We start from the raw sequence: 21,989 nt of genomic DNA on the forward strand, positions 1-21,989 counted from the left end.
CCTTTATTCCCCTCCACCCTGTACCCCCCTCCCACCAGCATTTCCCCATCTTAGCTCATGTCTGTGGGTCGTAAATATATGTTCTTTGGCCTCTCCATCCCCTATACTATTCTTACCCTCCCCCTGACTCTTTTGTACCTACCGTTTGTGTTTCTTATTCCCTGTACCTTTTCCCCCATTCTCTCCCCTCCCCCCACCACTGATAACCCTCCAAGTAATCTCCATTTCTGTGATTCTGTGCCTGTTCTAGTTTTTGCTTAGTTTGTTATGGTTTTTGTTTTAAGTTCGGTTGTTGATAGTTATGAGTTTATTGTCATTTTACTGTTTGTATTAATTGTCTTCTGTGTGCATCGCTCCACAGAAGGGACGTCACAATGTCAGGAGGCTGCCAGGAGGAGTTCTGGGTGACAGGAATGCCGAAGGAAGTGGGAGGAAGGGTTGGTTTCCGTGGCCGTCCCAGGGCCCGTGGGCCCTGAGGGTCAGACAGGACCTCAGGCTGCCGTCCTGCTGGGTGGTCACAGCTGCAACTGGGGACCCAGCCTAACTCACGTGTGACCAAACGTGAGAAGCATCTGCCTCTCTGTGGCTTGACTTCTGTTCGCCTTTACAATGGTCAACTTTTCCCCAAATCATTCTTTTTTTTTTTAAAGATTTTATTTATTTATTTTTAGAGAGGGAAGGGAGGGAAAGAGAGAGAGAGAAACATTAATGTGTGGTTGCTGGGGGCCATGGCCTGCAACCCAGGCATGAGCCCTAACTGGGAATCGAACCTGTGACATTTTGGTTCACAGCCCGAGCTCAATTCACTGAGCTACGCCAGCCAGGGCTCCCCAAATCATTCTTCAACGGACTTGGAAGGCTCAGTTCTTGGTATCTCCTGTGCCCCATGTTACACTCTCCTCTTCCTTTTTGTTGTCCAGTCAAAACGTTCTGAACCTAGTCGGAGAACATCTATCCTGTAATCTTCAAGGGGCAGGGAAAGTTGCCCTTCAGGTGGAAGTGTGCACTTGCATGGATGTGATTCCTGACACCTAGTCAAACTCTGGTGGATTTCCATATTAGGAAATGTATTTGGTTGATTTAAAAAGTGTAAATTTCCCTTCATGAAGTATGACCACCTGCCAGGCCGATTCCAGAGGGCACTGGCACACACACCACCCAGCAAATGGTGAGGCCACCTCTCCTGTCACTGGGATTTGGGGTGGGAGCAGAGAAGAGGTGGGAGAAAGGAGGGACTCAGCAAAGTGTCTTGGGGACCCTAACATTTAGGCTCAGTATGCTTTCCAGTGGTGAGCTGTCCAGGCACCAGGGCTGAAACTAAAAGACAACATTCCTCCTAGGAGGCCCTGGAAAACGGGGAGACCCCTAGAGTCACAAAGGAAATGGGAGAGGTACTATGGGCCAAAAAAGTCAGCGACAAGTGACAGTGACTGCAGGCCAGAGAATGGAGGGGACTCTCCTGTGTCTGATGAGCCCTAGCAGGTGACATCGCCTTTAGAGTCTTTGGTTTGGGGCAGTAGCTGACCCACTCAGGAGAGTCTGTGAAACAGACTTACAAACCTGGGGCCGTGGGCTGACCCCGGAGAAGGTGGTGAATGGCAGTGCAGGTGCTGTGCTGTGTGCAGGTGCGTTACACACTCAGACATCGTCCCCGGGAGATGCATGAGAATGTTGATGGCCCTTAGAGATCCTCCAGTGTAAACTCATTCCACAGCCCGACCCAGTGAGCGAATTGTCCAAGGTCATACATCTTACGAGTGAATGGCAGATACAGCCTCGAGAATAACCCCCTTTCCTCTCTTATCACCACATTTGCACACACTGTATAGACACATATGAACCCATGTGCATGCATATACATGATAAATACCCTCGTGAGCATGTACACCTATACCCTAGGTTAGAAGATGGGAAGTTCACCCTGGGTGCTCACTAAGTAACTAGTTCCTTTGAGGTCAGAGAGGTTGGCTATTTTTCCTGTAGACACTTCTGCAGAGAACTTGCTCTAACCCTGTCTTTTGGGGAGTGACATCAGCTGCAGGGATCAGGCTCGCCGCCCATGGGCAGGAGGTTGCCCCACCCTTGCCCCCTGCCACAGCACAGAAAGTCAAGTCCATCACGGATGTCTGCAGAGCCGCGGGTTCTAACACTGCACGGTGGCCTTGGAGAGAACAGAGGGAAACAGCTTCGCAAGACAGGCTAATGCCAGGACTGGAGTAATGGAGCCAGATAACAAGCTTTTGATTTTTTTTTCTTTTGGCTTTAATTAGCCCTTTCAAGTTAGAGGCAAGTTCAGGGCTGAGAGGAGACAGGAGGAGGCCAGAAACTGCGCGCAGGACTGGGGCTGTCTCCCTAGCCAGTCTGAAAGGCCACACCACCAGCTTTTAATGCGCAGGATCAGTTGCCTTTGATTTGGCCGATCCTTGAGGCACTTTGCTCCGGAGCTTCGGCTGCGATTCATTCGGCCTCCGCTTAGACCACATGTGTTTCCTACGCCATCGGCCAGGCCAGGCTCCGGAGCATCCCCTCCGAGGGACCCTTGTCGGCACTCTGTTGGCAAACACAGCTTTCTCTCCACCTTCCCCCATGGCTGCTGCTGGGTTCCTTTCTTTTTCCCTTCCTGCCTCCAGGCAGAGATGGACAGATGAACTCTTGGGTTCTCTTTGTCTCCGAGTCCAAGATCCCCTCGAGGCCTGCGAAGTGGAACCCAGTCTCGGGTGGTCTCTGTCCTGCAGGTAGAAATTCGGCCTGGGAGGTTGACTTTTAGGACTTGTGTTTTGCAGGGTAGAGTTCCCCTATGGGTTTTATATGGTCACAACTCCAAGAGCCTGAAAACGGGGTCTGATGAGTGGTTGATTTTTATCGTGCTCCTGTTGCTCAAGTTCCCCAAGCTACACTGTGTATCCCGTGGTGTGCTTGGGGCCTTTCCGGTCCCTTCCGTTTCCTAGGAACACATTCTTTACCCTGAAATCATGCCTCCGAAACTCAGAGCCTGGAGCAGTGTACGCCCTGGGGCCCCTGACCCCTCGCTAAGTCCCTCAGTGCCCCTGACTGTGTTCTGGGAGCATGGGGGAGGGGGAGAGAATACTTGTGTGACATGGCCTGCCACGCCATGGGGCATCGCTCGAGCAGCGTCGTGTGCCCAGGCCCAGAGAAGCCGTGGACTGGGGGGCAGGAGCCTCAGTCTGCAGGCCCCCAACGGCTCCCTGTTCTTACTGCGGGTGCATCGGGGAAGTCTGGCTGAGCCCACGTCGCAGATGAGGGCCCGGCGCCAGTAGTGGCCTCCTCACGGGACTCTCACTGCGAGAGTCCATGCCTGCTGCCAAAGCAAATCCCTGAGTGGGTGTTGTGTGTAGAGGCTGGGGAAGCAGCCCTGTGTTTCCTGGCGCTTGTGCGGGGCAGAAGCAGCTTCTATCTTTGCCTCTGGGCCTTTCTTCTCCTGTGTCCTGGAGGGTTTTATTCAGCCTGACTGGAAAGAGGTGTCCAAGAGCAAATGGGGCAGCAACTGCAAATGGCTCTCAGGATCTCAGGAGGGCATGGGCAGAAGTGGGGTCCTAGTGGGGTCCACCAGGGGCCCCGTTTATCTCGGGATTCAGGGGACCACACACCAAGCTGAAGCCTTTTGCTGATGATCATCCAGGTGAATTAATGATGATGAATTTCTCTGGGGTGGCCTCTGCTTCTGGTCCCTTGGAAGGCTGCCGCACAGGCTCCCGGCACCTGTCTGCAGAGCACGTGACAGTTAGGGTGAGGAGCCCACACGCAGCCAGTCCCTTCTGTCATATGCCAGGGCCTATGCGGGCCCAGGTGACAGCTCCCAGGCCTTTCTTGGGAGCCCTGACACCCCTGGCCTGGCCCTGACACCTCCAGCCAGGCTGGAGAGCGCGCTGCCGCTGTGGGCCAAGGTTCTCGCGTTCTCCAGGCCCGTGCTCCGGCATCCCAGCGTCCCCCAGGCGGGGCTATCTATTTCCTCCTCAACCTTTTTTTAGCCTTCCGGAGTAAACTCACAGAAAACTAGCCCTTCTGTCTCCGAACGTATTAATGAATGGATGAAACATTTATTAGGCCTTTGACAATGTACTCAAACCTGGTGGATGCCAAGAATCATGAAATGACATCGGTCTCCAGGAGCCCGAGAGCCCAGGAGTGAGATGCACCCAGGCAGGTCATTATGGTCTGTGTGGTGGGAACAGTGGCTGTGGTCCCAGGGAGTGACAGTCACTCCCTCCACTCGAGTCTCCCCTGAGTTTGGAACCAATTGGCAAGTGGATGTAGGAGTCAGGCCTTGTCAGCTTCAGTGTGATAAGGCGAGATGATGCAAAAATCAGCTTCTGAATCTCGCCCTGGAGACTTGAACTCCGAGTGACTTTCCAACAGAAAACGTAGGTCCTTGGGGGCAGAGTCTCTTACCCAGAATCACCGCCTCACACCTGCCAAGCTCCAGTGGTGGGAGCAGAGAGTGGCAGCTTATGAGCAGCCTGACAGTCCCATTGTAGGAGTTTGTACGGGGCTTGACAGTTTACAAAGGGGTTCGTCGCCTCCCTTTCCTCTCCCCACGGTACCGTGGGACCGCAGAAAGGGCGGCCATCCTCTCCAGCTGAGGAAACAGAGGAACAGAGAAGTCAAGTACTTCACTCAAGGTCATGCAATTGGCAGACTAGAACCTACTCTACACCCTAATTCCCAGCCAGCTGCTTTTCCCACTAGTGTTTCTCAGTGTCATGCCAGTGGCATCTGGGACAGGACAATTCGCTGGGCACCTCAGGACATTTACAATCCTGGGTGCTGGAGCCTGAAGTGCAGAGGGGACTCCCTCAACACCTCCAGGGCTAGAAAGGCCCCTCACCTTTCTCACGGTGGAGAACCAGTGTTAGACCAAGGCTTATCTAACTTCAGGGTTCACCTGCCAGCCCAGCCAGTCTCACAGGGGTCACAGAGGCACAGGTGCTGGGCTTGTCATGTTTGACCCCAAGCTTCAGTTCGTGGCCGGCAGCGAGGACCAGTGACGGAGAAGAACCCCCGTTCATGGGCGCTGCCACTTGCACTCCTGTATTTATTGTTTCTCAGGCACAGCAGCCCTGGGAGGAGGCAGGCTGACCCCCATCCCGGCCTGGACGGTCACTCAGGTTCATCTGGCGCCTGGGATTCTAAAGCGCCATGAGAGTGGGCATCCGGAATGGCCAGGCGGTCACCCCAGGCTCCGGGTGCTGGTCTCTGCCAGTCTGCTTGGGGTGTTTTCTTTTCGTGTCAGCAGGAAGGGCAGCGCTGAGTAGATGGAGTGTATCCTGTTGTTTATGGCGCTGGGCAAGGTTTCTCTTTCTGCTCAGCTACAGTCCTCTTGCCGAGCAGGAACTCCCCCCTCTCGCTGCCCCGGCCCTCCTTTCTACCCTACTGCGTGTGCCACACACACACACACACACACACACACACGAGCACACACACACACTGTGGCACACTAAACATGCTCCCATTCCACTCTCGGGTCCCAGTGGCAGCACACACCACCAAGCTCCTCTCACAGCCACACTGACCCTGTCCGTACTCCTGACTTCCGGTTTAACATTTGGAGGGGCAGGGGTCAGCTGCCATATCACAATCTGAAGCTTTACAGAATCAAGTCTTCCCCCTCCCTCCTCGAGATGACTTCTGTCCTAGGTGTTCAGGTGAAAAGTCTACCTTCCTCCCTCTTTGGCCAGCAGGGTTTGCAGTGGAAGTCTCATCCCAGCCCATGGCATGTGGTGTTTTGGAGCACAGGGTGGTGGCCACACCCTGAGTGGTGTGGCTGGTCCCAGCAAGAGGAAAAGCCTCGAGGCTGGCCTCCTCGCCTGGACGTATCTTCCCAGGATGCCACCCTGGAGTGCATCAGGTCAGCAGGGAGAGGGTCACGACCCAGGAATCACATATGCAGAATTCTGACACAGACGGCTGCGAAGAGACCCTGGCAGAGTTTACTGAGCGGTGGGTTAGGGTGCGGGGCTGTGCAATGCTGTGTCCTCACGCCGAGACATCTGCCTCATGAACCCTGGCAGGGAAGCACGCACACCTATACACACACTCGTGTGTGCATGGGCTCTCTCTGTCCTGGGTGCCAACTCACTTCCCATGGTGTCTCTTCTCCGCGTCACCTTTGCCTGTCTGCAGCCTCTCTGCTATCTCGCTGTCTCACGTACACGCACACTCTGTACACTGCCATGTCTCCTTATCCCTCTCTCTCTCCCCCTGTGATTTATTCTCCCTCTCACCCCACATTACACGAAACATCTAATACAGCGAGATGTCTCTCTCCCGTGCACACGGGCACATGCAAACACCCCATACGGTGTGCGCTAGGTCTCCCCAAATTGACAGCCGAGCAGCTCATTCAGTTTTGCACACAGACCAGCCCGACTTCACAGCTCAGAACCGCATTCGTGGGCCTCCCCTTCAACTCCAGCCATCCTCACAGGGTGGCGTCCTGGCCCGGACACTGGCCTGGGTGTTCGGACCTTCGGGTCTGAGCCAGTCCCGACTCCTGAGATGTCACTGGGCGGGTGAGCAGCTTCCCTTTGGTTTTGACTTGTATATTTCATCTTCAAGGAGGTGATAAAATAATCTCCCCGTAGTCAAGTGTGCAGACACTGTTATGGGAAGAGAAATACTAAGACATGCACGAGTAACGACAGACACGGAGCACTTTGTGTCTGCAGGACACTTGAACAGCTACATCGGCCCATCTGCGGCTTCTCCTTTGGTTGTGATAACCATGTGATGGGATAGAAAGAGATGTAGTGATATTGCTGTGATTTCAAACTTCTATTTTTCCTCTACTGATACCTGATTGGGAGCGACTGGGGCTGCGCCTCACCCGGGGGTTCTGTTCGGCATCCCCGGCCCGGAGCGCGCCCGCTCGCCCCCCTCTCCGCCCCTCACGTGTGGTGAATGCTAAGCTAAGGCGTTCGGAGGAGAGGATACGTTTCCGGCCAGACTCTCCCTGCTGTTACCTTCCCGTGTCCCGTCGCTTTGGCGAGGCAGAAGGGAACGGCGGCACGCGGGCTCAGAGCTCTTGCTTCTTCTCATTAACAGAGTCAGTGGAGAGAGAAAAGAAAGACAACTGAGGGAGTTCTTTCTTCAGACTCTCAATTTACATTTTATTTTTCCTAGTAGAAGGGCCCCCCCATGCTGTCCACGTGCAGGAGACGGGATCAGCGGGAGAGAAGAAAGGCCACGTCTTTCCCTGGTCTCGGCATCATTACTGTGTCTCTGCCATTGTTCCAAAATATAATGGGATTTGTCCGGCTGATTTATCCCGCAGGCCGGCAACCTCACCCAGACGCACACACGGCCCGAGGAGCGAGAGGGAAAGATGCACGGCAACGGGAGTGGGGCTAATAAAATTTATTCCCACTAACGAGGGAATGACCTACCCTGTAATTCAGCCTGGCGAGCGGGGCCAGTGGTTCCCGGTGCCCACCAGCAAACACACAAACTTAATCACCACGGCACGCTCCACTCCAATTACAGCTCCGGTGGCGGCCGGGGTCGTCTGCAGAAGGCTGGGAGGGGAGCCACAACGTGGGATTGATGGGCCGCATGGGATTTCTTTGACCTTCCCAGGCAGCACCCGGGAGCTCTGAAGTTGAGATACAAAAGGAGAGGGGCAGCACCCAAATGAGTTTTGCTTGGTACCATTCCCAATGCTGAGAAGCCTCCCCTGGATCCAGGGCTGGCTACTGGATGAGTTCCAGCCTGGTGGCCACCTGCAGAGCTGGGCTGGTGGAGTTGGGCTCTGATTCTCTCACTCGGCTGGCTTATAGCGCCGGCCATGGTGTCACGGCCCTCTCTGCTCGTCAGAGGCGGGAATACGGGGCTCTCCGCCGCTGAGCTGATGTGGAGGAGAAGGTCATGGATCAAGCCCAGGGTTCTGAGTTGGAGCTCCTTTCTGACCGCTGTGCTCTGCCGCTCCTGGGAGGGGCCCCTCTCCATGGCTCGCTGGTGCTTACCGACAGGCCTGCAGAGAGTGCTTAGTTAATGCCCCTCTCCTGGGAAGGCAGCTCAAATTAGTGGCATTAGGTTCCTATTAGAAGGATAGCTTGTTAGTGTGACGAGTAAAAGACCACTTAGATATCTGGTAGGATGGGACCTCAGACAGTTTCAAAACACACTGAAATAGCAAAATGAGCATAAAAATACGTGTCGCTTTTATCAGATCACATGCATCGTTCAATGGGCAGTTAAGCGCATTAATTCAATGGCGGCATGCCTCAGAATCCACACACACACACACGACTGTCCTCAAACGCCATGACCTTCTGTATGTAGGTATCAGCCACTTGTGAGATGCTTAGAAACAAGACACTTGGCTCCCGGGAACATTGGTGTAATTTGTTGGGCTGTTTTTCCAACCCTGAGGCATTTTTCATGAAGCTCCTCCAAAAACGTGTTTGTCTAACTAGGTTATTGTGGCTGTGGTTTGCTGGCTTCCCCTCTCTCTGCACACATTTATTTTCCTACAGTCTCACTGAAAGAGACACAATAAAGAATCCTGAGCTAATGCATTAGTATCGAAGCAGACGAGGCCTCATTCCCATGTCCCTGGCTGTGCTCATAGTCGGGTGTGGGGCCAGCCTTCACCTGTTGTGGGTCTTGCCTGGCTCTCAAGAGAGTTCAACCTGTAGGGTCAGCGCGGGCCACAGGCAGACCTTTGGGGAGGGTGGGACTCACGCAAGGGAGAGGGAAGTTCGTGCACAGCAGTAAAGCCATGAGGGTGCTGTCTAGTTTGATTGCATTTCTTTCTTTGTTACAGAAACTAGCACTCAGGCACATGGGACTGTTTTCTGGGGGAAGAGGCTTTCTGATGAGAGTAAATGCAGCCTGCCAGAGCCTCCTCCCCGGAATGTTTCTGCCCCTCTGAGGACTCTCTCCACATATCTCTTCCCCCGCCTTCGGAGGGCACAGAGTCATCGGTGGGCATCAGACCCTGGTGCACTTATGAACACCTAGGGGTCAGGGGTCATGTTTGAGGTGTGGCCCCGGTGAGTGGGTGATCGTTATCCTCCGGTACTGCAGAGCTTCGCGGCCGGAGTCTGCGTGCAGACAGGAGCGGCTGCGGCTCATCTGATCCGTGTCTCCCTTCAGAGAGCAATCCCACGTGTGCGATTCACCGGTGCCCCGTTTCCAGTGGAGGTCTGCTGCGATCAGCTCCTGGGTGTGTGTGTGTGTGTGTGTGTGTGTGTGTGTGTACCTGTAATTAATTAATGGGGAGAAACTGAGGTCTGCTGAGCATGAAGAATTCAAAGGCCTTCTCTCTCCCACGTCAGCAGGTGCCTCACGGGCTTCCCTCCTCTTCTTCTCCTCACTTGTATTTCTTTTCAAAGCTTCAGCTCCTGCTTTCCTTTGGGACCCATAGGCCCAGGCAAGGAGGAAGCCCAGCTCTCCTGACCGCCTTAGGGCCTTCTCTGGAGGGGAGAGTCGGTGGTCCCTTCCAGAGGTCACAGAAGGTCAGAGCGCTCACCTGGGGCAGCAGGAAAGGGAGGTGCAGGCCCGGGCTCTTCCCTGAGCAGCCTCTGCTCCTGGGACCAGGTTCCCCTGGTGCTGGAACGGGCTTCTCTGGGGCTACCCTCTTGCAGCGCCAGCAGAGCCCCCTTCAGAGATCAGTTGTTTTTCCCCCCTGGACTGGGAAGTTGGGGTCCTGGTACCTATTTTCTGATAAGCTGATTGGTCACGGGCTGGTATGGGGGGACATCATTTCAACTCTCTAGGCCTCTATTTCCCCTTCAGGGAGATTCTAAGATCCTGAGTCATTTTCCTTCTCCACAATAACATGACATGAGAGAGAATGGCCGTGGACTGTCCTTGACAGAGAACCCCGAAGTGCGCCCAGGCAGCTCCGCCTCCATGAAGCCCCAGTGCTGCCCCAGGCACCGGTGGCTGTGCCCTCTGTGCCCCCAGCACTGGGGTCATCACTGAAGCAGGGCGTGCACGGCCTTGTCCGATGATGGCCCAGGTCTGTCTCCCTGACTGGGAAGGGGGAGAAACTGAGATATTTCATCTCTCTATTGTTGAGTCCTTCCCTACTGGTTGTGTTTAGTAGATCCTTCCTAATCACTTTTAAGCAAATTAATGAGTGAGGAACAGTTAATAGTGTGGCCTCCATTTAGTGCCTTGGTTTCCCTGAATAGAAACAAGAGTTCCAATAGTGTATTAGACCAACAATTTGATGGAAAGGGCCTAACCAAAGGCCCCATAGTGAGTGGGTGTGAGCCAATCTCTGATACTCTTTTCCCCTGTCTGACATGGCCCCCCAGCTTTGAGGGTAGATGGACTCTTATGGGGGTGCTCAGGACTCTTATGCACGGCACTGGAGGCTACTTTTGCACTGAAGGAGGGCAGGAGACTTGGCTTCCTCACAGATGAAAGGACTCCTCTCCGCCGGACCAGGAGCTGCCCATGGGCAACGGGAGGACTGAGTCTGACCTTGAATTTTCCATTCTGGACTCAGAGACTGCTGCCGCCGGCCCGGAACAGTTGGCAGCTGCCTGTTGGTTGGCGGAGTTGGCTGCATGGTCTATACCTGCTCTCTCACCTGGTTGGCCCCCTGTGGATTAGTTTGGGATATTTGTAAACAGTGATGCCTGAGGTACAAGGGGCAGCCTGTGGCTGTGGGAGAGACCATGTCCCAGAATGGAGCTAATTGGTCCACAGGGGCATGGACCTGGTGACCCCTAACTCATTAGCTCCGAGTTTGGACCACTGAGCTCTGGCTTACTCCTGACCTTTCCATAATAAGGACTTGGCGTGGGTTTCTGCAAAGGGGGGGCAACCGTAGATGGCCTCGAACCACTCCACTTAGCAGGGGAGGGGCCACGAGGAACCAGCCCAGGGGCCATGCTAACGGGGGTGAGGAGTGATTTCGGGGTCAGGTCCCCACTCTACCTCATCACCGGGGCCTTCAGGATCGAGTGGCACAGCATCAGGGTGATGGTGGTTTCTTATGTGTGAGTCATGGGGGCCCGGGGTCAAGAAACGATGCAGAAGGGCTCCGAAGGAGATGTCTCCATGGTCCGAGAGGCCTGCCCCTTCTTCAGCCCTTCCCCGAGAGTCTCTGCAGAGATCGCCAGACACCCCAGGGGCTCCTGGTTGGCCGCTTCGCAGCTCTGCCCTGGAGCCTGGGAGACGGCTGCGGACAGCCGCTGGCAGCGTTCTGGGGAGATGGCAGAGCTTTGTAGAGTGCCAGTCTCTCTGCAGAGGGGGAGCAATTTCCCTGTACTTGGTAAAGTAACCGTAACTGCTCTGTCATTTGTATGTACCGGCACGTAATTGCCCAGTAACCTTTGCCGCTGTGGGCAAGGGAAGCATGAGATGCTATTAGATCGTAATTTGGAGTGTCAGTGCTGGTTCCCCAGGCCACCTGCACCCATTCCCTCAGGGAGGCCCTTGGGGCCACCATGGGCCTCTCCACATCGTGGTCCAGTGGGTCCTGCTCCAGAGACAGGATGCTTGTCACATGTCATTCTCTCCCTGGCATGGTCTATGAGCCCTTCTCTAGGAAGGGACCTCCGTGGTGACGCAGGCCAGGGCATCTCAAACGTCAGTGGCAGCGGAGTCACCAGGAGGGTATTAAGATGCAGATCTCTGAGCCCCGTCCCAAAGTTTTTGATCCAGTAGGTCCGGGAGGGGCCTGAGAAGCTGCATTTCCAATGAACGGCACTGCATCTTCCGGATCTGAGACCGCTCATCTGCTCTGCCCTTCAGCCTCATTGGTCTGACAGATCTTAGGAAGTACCACCTTTGCTATTTCATCTTGATAACATTAGCTCCTTTCATCTTGATAACACGGCTCTGAGGCAGATGCCGTGAATTTCCCCAAAGACCCGGACTCGCCGAGGTTGTCTGAACTGTCCTGGACAAAGAGCAGGAAGCAGAAGCACTCCCACGGCGCTTAGGAAGCGCCGGACATGGCACTGCTTGCACCGAAGCTGTTCCTCCCGACAGTAGCGTACACTGTTAGTACTGTCCTCCTCCTACCTGTGAGAAACTGAGGCACAGAGAGCCTAACACGAACTTGCCCAAGGTCACACAGCAATAAGTGGTGGAGCTGAGATTCAACCTGAGGCACTCTGGCTCAAATTCCAAAGTGTTAGGCACTGTGAAATTAGGCTTTTATTTAGTCATCCATCCGTCTACCCATCCATTTCACACACCTGTCTTAACGTATTATGAACCTGGAACTAGGCTAAAGGTACAAAGATGCATAAAACATGGTCCCGCCCTTGAGCTCAGGGTCCCTGGAATCCAGTGGGTCATCAGTCTTAATTTATAACCCAGGTGTCTCATGAGGACACCTGGGTTATGCAAGTTTGGTATCCTGATCGGGGTAGAAGGGGTCCTGGGGGGTGTGGCCCTGTCTGAGACTTCAGTATCTGTTCGCGGGGCTGCCCACACAGGGACCACATGCATTTCCATGCAACAGACCCTGCTTCTTTCCCTGCTGAGCATGAAGTTGCTCTCTAATAAGCAAACATTATATCAGTGGCCACAGCTCATTCCCGGGTGTTTGTGGCGTGGTGAGAGGAAGGGCTGCAACCTCGGTCTGCAGACGAGGCTGGGCTCCTGATTATAGCCTCGGTGAGCCCCTTCCCGGCTCCTGTGGCTGCCGCTCTAACCTTGCTGTTAATGGGGCCCAGGGGAGGGCTCAGCCAGGGCCAGAGTCCTTTCCCACTGCCCAGAGTGCTCAGGAGTCCATGCCAGCCCGCACCCGTCCAAGGCTTTCTTCAATTCGCCTTCCCTTCCAGAGCCCACATGGCCCTGGCCCCTGCTCCCTCTGCCCTGGCCCCGTGCATCTGTGGGCCTCTCGGGACCCTCTGCCTCCTCCGCCCGGAGCTGTAGGTACCCTGTGGCTGCAGCTGTGCTCACACCTGGCAGGTATGCTCCCAGAGAGCTCTGCTCTGGGCAGGAGGCAGGGGAGGCCCTTCCAGCAGCCATCCTGCCCCTGTTCCAGGCAGGATTTCCACTGGAAAAATTAATGGGAAACATCACCTTAGATTGATGAAATGCTTTCCTGTTTATCCCGTGTCTTCACACCTGTTATCTCACCTCGACCTCACAACGTCCTTTCCTTGCTATGTTAGAGGCAAGGACATCGAGGCTCAGAGGACGGGTGAGGCTGTGCCAGGCTGTCTAGTTGAGAAGCAGCCAAGCTGCTCTGTGAACCCCAATCCTGGGTTTTTTTGCACTACTTCAGGGTTAAAAATCCCTCCCCATCTCCCCAGCTCTGAGGAAACAAAGAGTGAGACCCCCCCACTCATGCCACAGCTGGGGGAGCCAGCATCCACGCCCACCTGGGCTGGGCCAGGTCAGAGGCCTCCATCGTGTCTTCACCAGCTGGGGCTCCGCTCAGAGGTGCGGGGCAGCCTGGGGAGGGAGCCATCGTTGGCCCTGGAATGCAGTCACCTTGGTAGAAGCCCAGCTGCAGTCTCCTGGTGGTGACACCAGGAGGTAGGCCACTGGGAGGGGCTGACCCTCAGGTGCAGGTGAGGGCACGGAGGCCTGGCTCCTGGTGCCGCCTCGGGGGAAGCTGTTAGGAGCGGAAGACGGCAGAGCCCTGGCTGCCAGGCCACCCGGCCGAGCTGTCCTCACTTCCTTCTGAGGAAAACCTCCCTCCCGGGGTCCCCTGGATGTGCCCTGGTGTCACAGCAGCAGGAACTCGCAGGTCCTCGACTTTCTGCCTCTGAGCAACGGATGACTCGGTGCAGTTGGTCAAGTGTGCGCTGCCTTCTTGTGGGTGGTGGTTTATGTGTTTGCCCAGCCAAGGGGAAGAAGGGTTTCAGTCGCCAGCCACTCAGAAGTGCAGTTCCAAGGACTGAGCAGCCTGAGCCTCCCCAGTGCAGGGAACCGTGTGTTCGTGCCAGGGGAGGTGGGAGACTGTGAAACAGGGTCCACGTTGTTCCCTACCTTGGTTTCCTCCTGTACAGAGTGGATAGTCAGCCCTTCAGCCTCATCTCTTTAGAAAATGGGCCATAATGGGCAAGGCCCGTCTGCAGACGGTAAGGCCCCTGAAGACCAGGGGAGGACTGAGAGTGTCAGGGACAAACCCTCCTGAAGGACCAGAGGCAGGAGCAAGCAAGGCCTCGAGGGTGGCTAGCGCGCCCCCTGCTGCCCCTGGAGCACCCCACAGGGAGGGGCCCCTGCCTTCCCTGTGCCCAAATTTCTCTTCCTCGTTTCTGTCTGTTCCTTTCACTCCCCACCACCTTTGTCTCCCCTCATTTCCCCACTTTAGGGGAGAACCGTGAAGCCCAGACGAGACCCTGACAGCTCCCCGCTAACCCGGATTCCTATGGTGGTGGTGGTTGGTTTTTGGAGAGGGGAGAGGTTGTGTTTGGTCTGGAGCTGTTGGACCAGACCTTGCCTGAGAGGCCAGAGGCCACGCAGGCTTGGGGCAGACGTCTGCTCTGCACGAACCCCGCCCAGGCCGGCCCAAGTCCCCTGCCCCCGGTCTGCATGCTCCCTACCACAGTGAGAAGAAAGGGAGAGGTCCGAGAGAGGATTGCGATGCCCAGCACGTTGTCTTCCCGGGGACGGACAATGCCTGTCTCGCTCTCCCGGGCGGGAGCCGGGGGCCCCCCGAAGCCCCGAACAGCTCAGAGTTGGCTGCCTTCACAGAGCCCCTTGGCCGCGGCCTGCCTGCTGGTTCTCCAGATGCCGATTCTTTGGCTGGATGGAAGCCTTTAAAAAAGTGACACCTTGTATTTTACTTCACTCCTTTTTTTCTGAAAAGTCCAAGGGACGTTTACAAGCATGAGCTCTACGGGTTTTATGGAAGCCCATCAAAAAGCAGGGGCTGTTTCCTTTATCTTTACGGGGTGGAGAATAAAAGTACAGGGGATGGAACGACTCTTCTAAGACCACACAGTTCTTCCCAGACAGAGGGGGGAATCCAGTGCAGGTCCCGAGGGCCCGGGAGAGGTCTCCCCCCACCAAAGCTGCCTGCTGGGGAGCACCGGGGCCTCCCCACCGGCCACAGCCACGGTCCTCACTGCTCTGCAGTAGGTCTGAAACCCGTGACCCGCTGCTCCCGCAGGGGCCTGGAGGCCTGGAATAAAACAGGGAGAAATTCAGCTGAAACACTGGGGAGGAAACCAGCCCGAAGCCTCTTCCCGTTGGCTCTCTGACTGCTGAACTGCCCCGGAGTCAGCAGCAAGGGCTGGGGCGGCGTGTGCTGCAGGATACCCAGGGAGTCTTCTCTTTAAGGAATGCTAATAGGTGTCCTGGTCTAAAACCGCCTAGGGAACAACATGTTTGGGAAAGGCGTAGGTAATATGAAACATATTTATTCTTAAAAAGACTCCATACGTTTCCTGTAAGTAATCATTGTGAATCTCTTTACATGGTGTAAGAAGGTACTGTTTCCCCAAATTATTTGCCCGAGAACCCCTTTGATGGTAGAGTGTACTGGGGGGGGTGTTGGGTTCCACAGAAGACCCTCTGGGAAGTGCTGGTGCAGCTACGACAAGGCCTGCCCTGCCTCGCTGTGCTCGAAAAGAAACAGGGAGCCTGAGCCCCGGCAGAGCGAGGCACCGCAGCGGCGTGCGGAGTCCACGCCCCAGCCCTCCGTTCCTCCCACGTCCCCTGTCCCAAGCCCACTGTCTGTGCCCGTCTCTGCCGCGGTCCTGCCGTTCGTTCGTGCGTCAGTGTTTCTAGGGCTCCCTTCTGTCGTACACCTGTGAGTGAGTCCTCCTCCTCGAGGACTCTAACAGTGAGTGTGTAAATGTGGAAACCACACCCCCCGACACCTGAGCAGAGCCATCGGGAGCCCCCGCTCATGGAGGCTGGCCCGGTGCTTTCCGATGCAACCGTGGTGGCGGCAATCTAAGCTATGGAGATGGCCCCTGGAGTGATGGTAGGAGGCGCAGAGAGACCACAGGAGTGTGGAGAAAACGGACTCGAGGAATTTGTGGGGTAGTTTTTGTTTTTTTTTTATTTTTTTTTACCACGGTCCTGCAACCTACTTGGATGACTGTCGACAGGTCATTTCGCTTCTCTGGAGCTGAGTGTTTTGTGTGAAAAAGAGGGATTTATACTACATCCGAGGATTCTTCTAGCCCCACAGTTCCCCGGCTCAGTACCTCTGCCCGTAGCCCCGAGGCTCCCTCCTAATTTTTTTCCTTGTTTATTTTCAGCTCTTAACCATTGATGACAACTTCTGTGGCCTGGATATGAATGCGCCCCTGGGCGTGTCCGAGATGGTGCGTGGCATTCCTGTCTTCACGGAGGACAGGGACCGCATGACCTCTGTCATCGCGTATGTCTACAAGAACCACTCTCTGGCCTTCGTGGGCACCAAGACTGGCAAGCTGAAAAAGGTAGGCCCGCGGTGCTGTCATTTTTATCGTTGTGAAGCCAGTCTGTCCCCGTGGGATGGATGTAATCTCACGCTCCTTTGCTGTCTTGGGCCTGGCAGGTGAGCGATACAGGTTGGCGGGAAGGAGGTATATTGCTGTGAGGTCATGAGTGATAATCTCGTCTCTTCTCCACCTTTGTACTGCAGCGGTGGCTGTGGGAATCACGCAAAGGGAGGATGGATTCCCCTCTTCCCTGAGGTTCTTACCCCAGCCTCACTGGGCCACCCTAAATGGCATGCTCGCTTGAACTTGGGTTTGTGCCTAAGGCAAGGGCATCGTTAGGCCTGGGTGGTTGGGGACATGGACAGAGGCAAGCAATGTGCCTGCTCTTCCTGCTTCAGCCCCTCTGGCTTGTACATCCATCCATCTGGAATCCATTCAGGGAAACTGAGGAAAGCTCAGGACCTGCTGGAGTTGCTACTGGGGCTAAGGGTCCAGTTGTGGGACCAGAAACCTTGGGGTTATGGTGCACAGAGCAGTTCCTTGAGGTGGAGCGGGGCGGTGTGATGTGGAGATATGGGCTTTCCCCCTTGTTCTTCAGGGGCACCGGGGGGCCGTGGCCCATCAACAGTGGCGGGGGCACCCACATATCCAGGACTGTTCTCTCACCCAGCTCTGCTCAGGGGTCTCATCTCAGTGAGTTGGAGCTGCCTCCGTAGGGTGCCCTCCGTGCTTGGAAGAGAAGCCTTCCTAGGACTGTAGGCCGTGGGTCCTGCTTTGTGTCGGATGGTGACCGTTGGTCAGCCCTGTCCCAGGGAAGTATGGGACTCCATGTGGAGCCCCTGCTCATTTTCTTTGGGTTCCCATGGGAATTCTCCGGACACCGTGTGATTCAGATCAATAAAGCCAGCACTACCCGATCTGAGAGCGCCCTGATCCCTACCTGTGAGCTCCCGTGCTTCTGAGCACGAGCTCTGGAAGGTCCAGGGGAAATGCCCTCCGCTCGTCCAGCAGGCCGTGCCTGCCCTCCTGGCCCACTGTGAAGCAGCCGGGTCCCGCAGTCATCTCGGTCTTTGAGTTGCACATCTCCGTGGAACGGCAGTGGGCCTGCGGTGTGAGAGTGTGCAGGCGGGAGGCAGGGAACAGAGTGTGCGTGAGCTGGGGATGTGTGTGGAGCAGTTACGGGGTCGAACCTGGAAGGGAGTGTCAGTGAAACGCCACGGCGCCGGCAAGGAGGATGCCGGCAAAGCAGCCCGCATCCGGTGTTGCTCCTACAGAGGTAGCACAGGATAAGTGTCAAGTTGATGGATAATTTAATTATAGTCTATGTAGCTTTAAGAATTGTATTTTGTTGCCCCGAGTCCTGTGGCTCAGTTGGTTGGGCGTCGTCCCACAAAGTGAGGGGTCGCCAGTTCCATTCCAAGTCAGGGCACGTGCCTGGGTTGTGGGCCCAGTCCCCGATCGGGACACGAGCAAGAGGCAACCAATCGATGTCTCTCTCATGCACTGATGTTTCTCTGCCTCTCTCTGTCCCACTCTTCTCCTCTGTCTAAGAATAAATAAATAAAATTTTTAAAAAAAAAGAATTATATTTTGTAGTTCCCTGCCTTTCTGCAAAGAGTATATTAAACACAACTGAATGTTTTCTCTTTGCACTGGTCTTTTTGTTGTGGATGACTTGTGTATTGAGCTGAATTTCAGGGACACCCAGAAAAGGTGCTGTGAGGTGGAGGTGAGTTGTCCCTGCGCAAATCCCGTGTCCGTTGCAGCCTCCTGGGCTTTCCCCTAATGTACATTGTCACTCGTCACCTCGACTCACTGTCAGGAAACCCGGTCGACTTCAGTGCCCTTCCTCCCCCTCCGCCTGCAGCTCCCGCCCGCAGGGGTCTGGGAAGGCAGACCCCCAAACTTGCTGAAACTGCGTCTAGTAAGCCTCTGAATACACCGAGGCAGCACATGCACGAATCATTCCGCACTGTAACTCAGTGAGTGCGGTTTGCTGGGAAAGCGAAATCTGAATACCGAAGGCTTTCCCACATACAGTTCATACGTGAACTCCCGTGATGGCATGTCTGTTGGCCTGCTTGGCCTGGCTCATTGGGCAAATACATGGTACTGCGAATGAATACATAAGCAAGGCAATTTGGGGTGCTTTAGCTCTTTTCTCTAGTGAGCCCAGTCTCTGTGAAATGGAGAAGTAACTTACTCCAAGGTGTTCAAAGATTCCCACACCCCAGGTGTCCTACCAGGTGCCAGAGGCTCATTTACTTGCTGGCAAGACCAAGTAGATGCTGTAGAAGGATTTTTTTTTTTGACTACTGTCTGAGCCGCTTGGAATGTGGTGTCAGAGAAACAAACATTGAGAGTCCAGTGCACATAACAGAACAGACAGTTATTTTCTCCTCGGGAAAAAAAGAGACCCAGTTCCTGGCTGTGGCTGCATCCTAAACCCAACACACCCGAGTCCCAAGTCAGTGTGCCGCCGTCTGAGGGTGCACCGAGGCCCGTGGGGGCTGGTGTGCTCGCCTGCAGGAGGCTGTCTCCTGGCGGTAGGTCAGAGTGGAGCATAATGTGCTGAGGGCTGAGGACCCCCCTGCCTGGAGCCTGGGCAAGCCATGTGCACGGAGACAACCCTCATGGGGCAGGCCGTGTGCAGGGCCTGGCCTTGAAGTGTCCCCAGAGGTCAGCCGGGCCCGGGATGACAGGTAATACCCGACCAGCTGGCTTTATACACTGTGGGCCAACACTTCCCATTTTCACTTTGGGGGGTTATGTAAGAATGGTTGGTTCTGTTCCAGCCACCTGGGATATTACATTTAATTTCCAGAGCAGCAGTGGGACTGGTGAAGCATAAACATTTGAGAGGTAAGAGCAGAGGGTCGTGATGGGGGAATGAGCCAGCGGCCCTCCTGGGGAGAGCTGGGCCGTCAGCGTGGCCAAACTTTCTGCTCCACGAGCTCAGAGTGGCAGCCTTTTTAATAGTTTTGCTGGAGCCTGGCTACCGCCGCTGCAGACTCAGCAGAGCCGCCCGGGGGGACAGTCTGAATTGGGAAAGGAAGGCCGGCCCGCCGAGTCTGTTGTTTAAAATAATAAAAAGCAAAACCGGCCAGTTTATTTATTTTTCCTAAACAATAGAATTTCCCACCACCCTTGCTCGCTATGCACCACTCCCCTTTCCTTAGAATAACTCTGCCTTGCTTTTCCCAGAGGTTATCGGGACCACATTCACCTCTTGGGCAGAGGCCCAGCCACGAAAAGCGTTGGGGCTGTGGGAGGATTTTGCAGGAAGTTTTGTGAGCTCCTGAAAGCCAAGGGTGAGAATAATGGAAATCATACCGTAGCCATAATTACAGAGCTGGCTTCTCCGAGCCCTGTAATAATCTCCTGTGTGTACAAGGGCCTCGCAGAGTTCTTTGCAACATGACAAGGGACTCACGGTGGGGAGGGGGTAGGCGGAAGCGGGGGTGGGGGGGGCTGCTGAGAGGAGGGGAGCTTGTTGCAGGTTCTCAGTGTCCAGAAGCTGGGCTGTAGTTATCCATGGGCTTCCCTCAAAATACCTGACTTTTCATTTTGTTTGAGAGATGTGGGTCCCTGCCATTTGCAACCTGGCCTGCGATGACCACAGTTTCCCTCCTTTAGTGCTCCCATCGCATGAGGCAGGGGGGAAGGAGGTGAGGGGAGTGCCAATTGGGTTGTCTTTTATGTTTTCCCATGTATATGTGTTCCGGCTGGTATTGGCAGCCTCTCTCATGGTGCATGTTCAGGGCATGTGCTGTTAAGAAATACGGCATGTAAATGCCGCTGCAGTGACCCCGAGGTGCCTGGGAACTCAGAAATAACCGACAGACTGTTCCAGGCCCCATGACAGGTAAAAATCTCAAGGCAAACACCATCCCAATGGGCTTCAGGGTGCCTGTGTAAATCTGGAGACCTTTGGCCCAAGTTGGGGTAATGCGGTCAGTGTCCCCTTCTAGGGACAGGATCTCTTTGCTTCCACATTTCAGCTGGAACTCCCACTCCTTTGCTTCCCTGCTTTTTGCTTTCCTGCCACTAAGTGATCATATTTTATGGCCGCCGCTCAGCCGTGAATTACTGCCTAACATTAGCAGGAGAGACTAATGCTCACAGTGAACCAAAACATCATAAACTTCCACTCGAGGTGTGATTGCCCCTTTCATTTTGTTATTGCATCTTTCCTGGGTGTTTTACAAGGTAAACTGTTCACAGCCAAGGGGCTGAGCACTCTGGGTGTCGGTGAGGCGGCAGCTGGGCTGTCCTGCTTGGCAATGGGCTTTGGGTAGGACACGTGCGGCTGGCGTGTGCGTGTGTGTGCACCAACCGCAGTGTACCGGCCTCTCTAGGTGGGAACTGGGCGTGTTGTCTGCTTGCAGGGTCCATAGGAGTGGAAGGCCCCCAAATCATTCTGTCTGGGAGTTGCCATGCAGAAGAGTTTAACCTTGCTCATTTATTTTTTTCTTGGAAATGGATTTGCTTGTGTTCCGCAGTCTCTGAGCTCGGGCCCAGAGGGTTAACACAGCCGGAGGCGGAGTGGGGCAGAGGGAGACCTGCCCGGGGCTGTGTTATGCTGACCACAAGTGCTCGTAAACGGATGGGGGTGTGGGTGCACACGATGCCTGAGTCATAGAGCCAAGTCAGGCAAGAGCAGGGCAGCCCCTGCTTGGCAACTTTCTCTGTGTATCTGAGGCTTTTTAAAAAATAATTCACTTGGGACTTTGAATGAATTTTAACTGAAAAGAAATTCGTGTCATAGAAAGCACTCCAGACGGCTGGAGGCATCACAAAGCTGATAGAGACACAGTGTTGCACTCCAGCTCACCTGGGAGGTCAAGTGCGTTTGGTGCAGCGTTTGGTCAGTGAGCTCAGCTGCGTTACAAGTTTCTCCAACCAGGCTGCCAGCCAGTCTGCAAGTGGTTCGATGCCCAAGGAGAAAGAAAAAAAAATATGGGTTAATCAATGCTGAACAGTTTTCATTATGGAAAAAGCATTGTGGCACTTTTATGTGGTCATTGTTGTCTTGTTGTTTTGCATTCCCTAGCCCCTGGGCGTACAAGCATGAAGCCTGTTTAGATCCCAACCTGTGGATTAAGTTGGGGGTGGGGAGGCTGCTGTTGAGGTCCTGTGGACCGAAGACCACCAGAGGTGTTCTAGGGGTACCGTTCTTCCTCTGGTCTCACATCTGAGCAGGGACAGGAGGTGGCTGTTCTGTCATTAGTGCTGTAAGCCTGGGGATCCTCGGGACTGGCCTTCAGAGCAACTTTGCCTCACGTCGACCAGTCCACTTCTCACGGTCCTCTTCCTACCTCCTTCTCGTCTCCTCTGCTGGGCTTTAAGACTTTTTGTTCCCGTTTCCTTGGTAGGTAGCTATGGAGAGCAGCTAAGTGGGTCCGTGTCCTCTTGGGCATAGATTACATTCTCAGGCATTGTTAAGACCCACTGGCACTATCGTCTCCCTTTTCCTTACTTGGTGTTGGCCCCAACCACTGTCCCTGCCTGGCTCTGGGGAGACCTCGGATGGTGGCTCAGAGCTGACCTGAGCAGGTACACTGTGTGTGGGGTGGGGGGGTCCTCACCAGGCAGTGTTTGCTGCATCTCCTCTCAAAGCTGCTCGAAGTCAGTCGCTGGGGCACAGACTGAATCTCCCCCGGGGTCCTC

At 54.8% G+C, this 21,989-nt stretch overlaps 1 protein-coding gene across 3 annotated transcripts in view; it reads left to right on the top strand.

Annotated features, from left to right (window-relative positions):
• Positions 1-21,989, top strand: part of PLXNA4 (plexin A4) — a 414,442-nt gene that overhangs the window by 66,607 nt on the left and 325,846 nt on the right. For all 3 annotated transcript variants that reach the window (XM_045855527.1, XM_045855525.1, XM_045855526.1), the window contains exon 3: positions 16,155-16,337. In XM_045855527.1, the coding sequence (XP_045711483.1) occupies positions 16,155-16,337 (183 nt within the window). The remainder of the gene's footprint in view (positions 1-16,154; positions 16,338-21,989) is intronic.

Source organism: Phyllostomus hastatus, unplaced genomic scaffold (assembly GCF_019186645.2).
Source record: "Phyllostomus hastatus isolate PE091 unplaced genomic scaffold, TTU_PhHast_1.1 phas_scaffold_114, whole genome shotgun sequence".
Taxonomy (NCBI): Eukaryota; Metazoa; Chordata; class Mammalia; order Chiroptera; family Phyllostomidae; genus Phyllostomus; species Phyllostomus hastatus.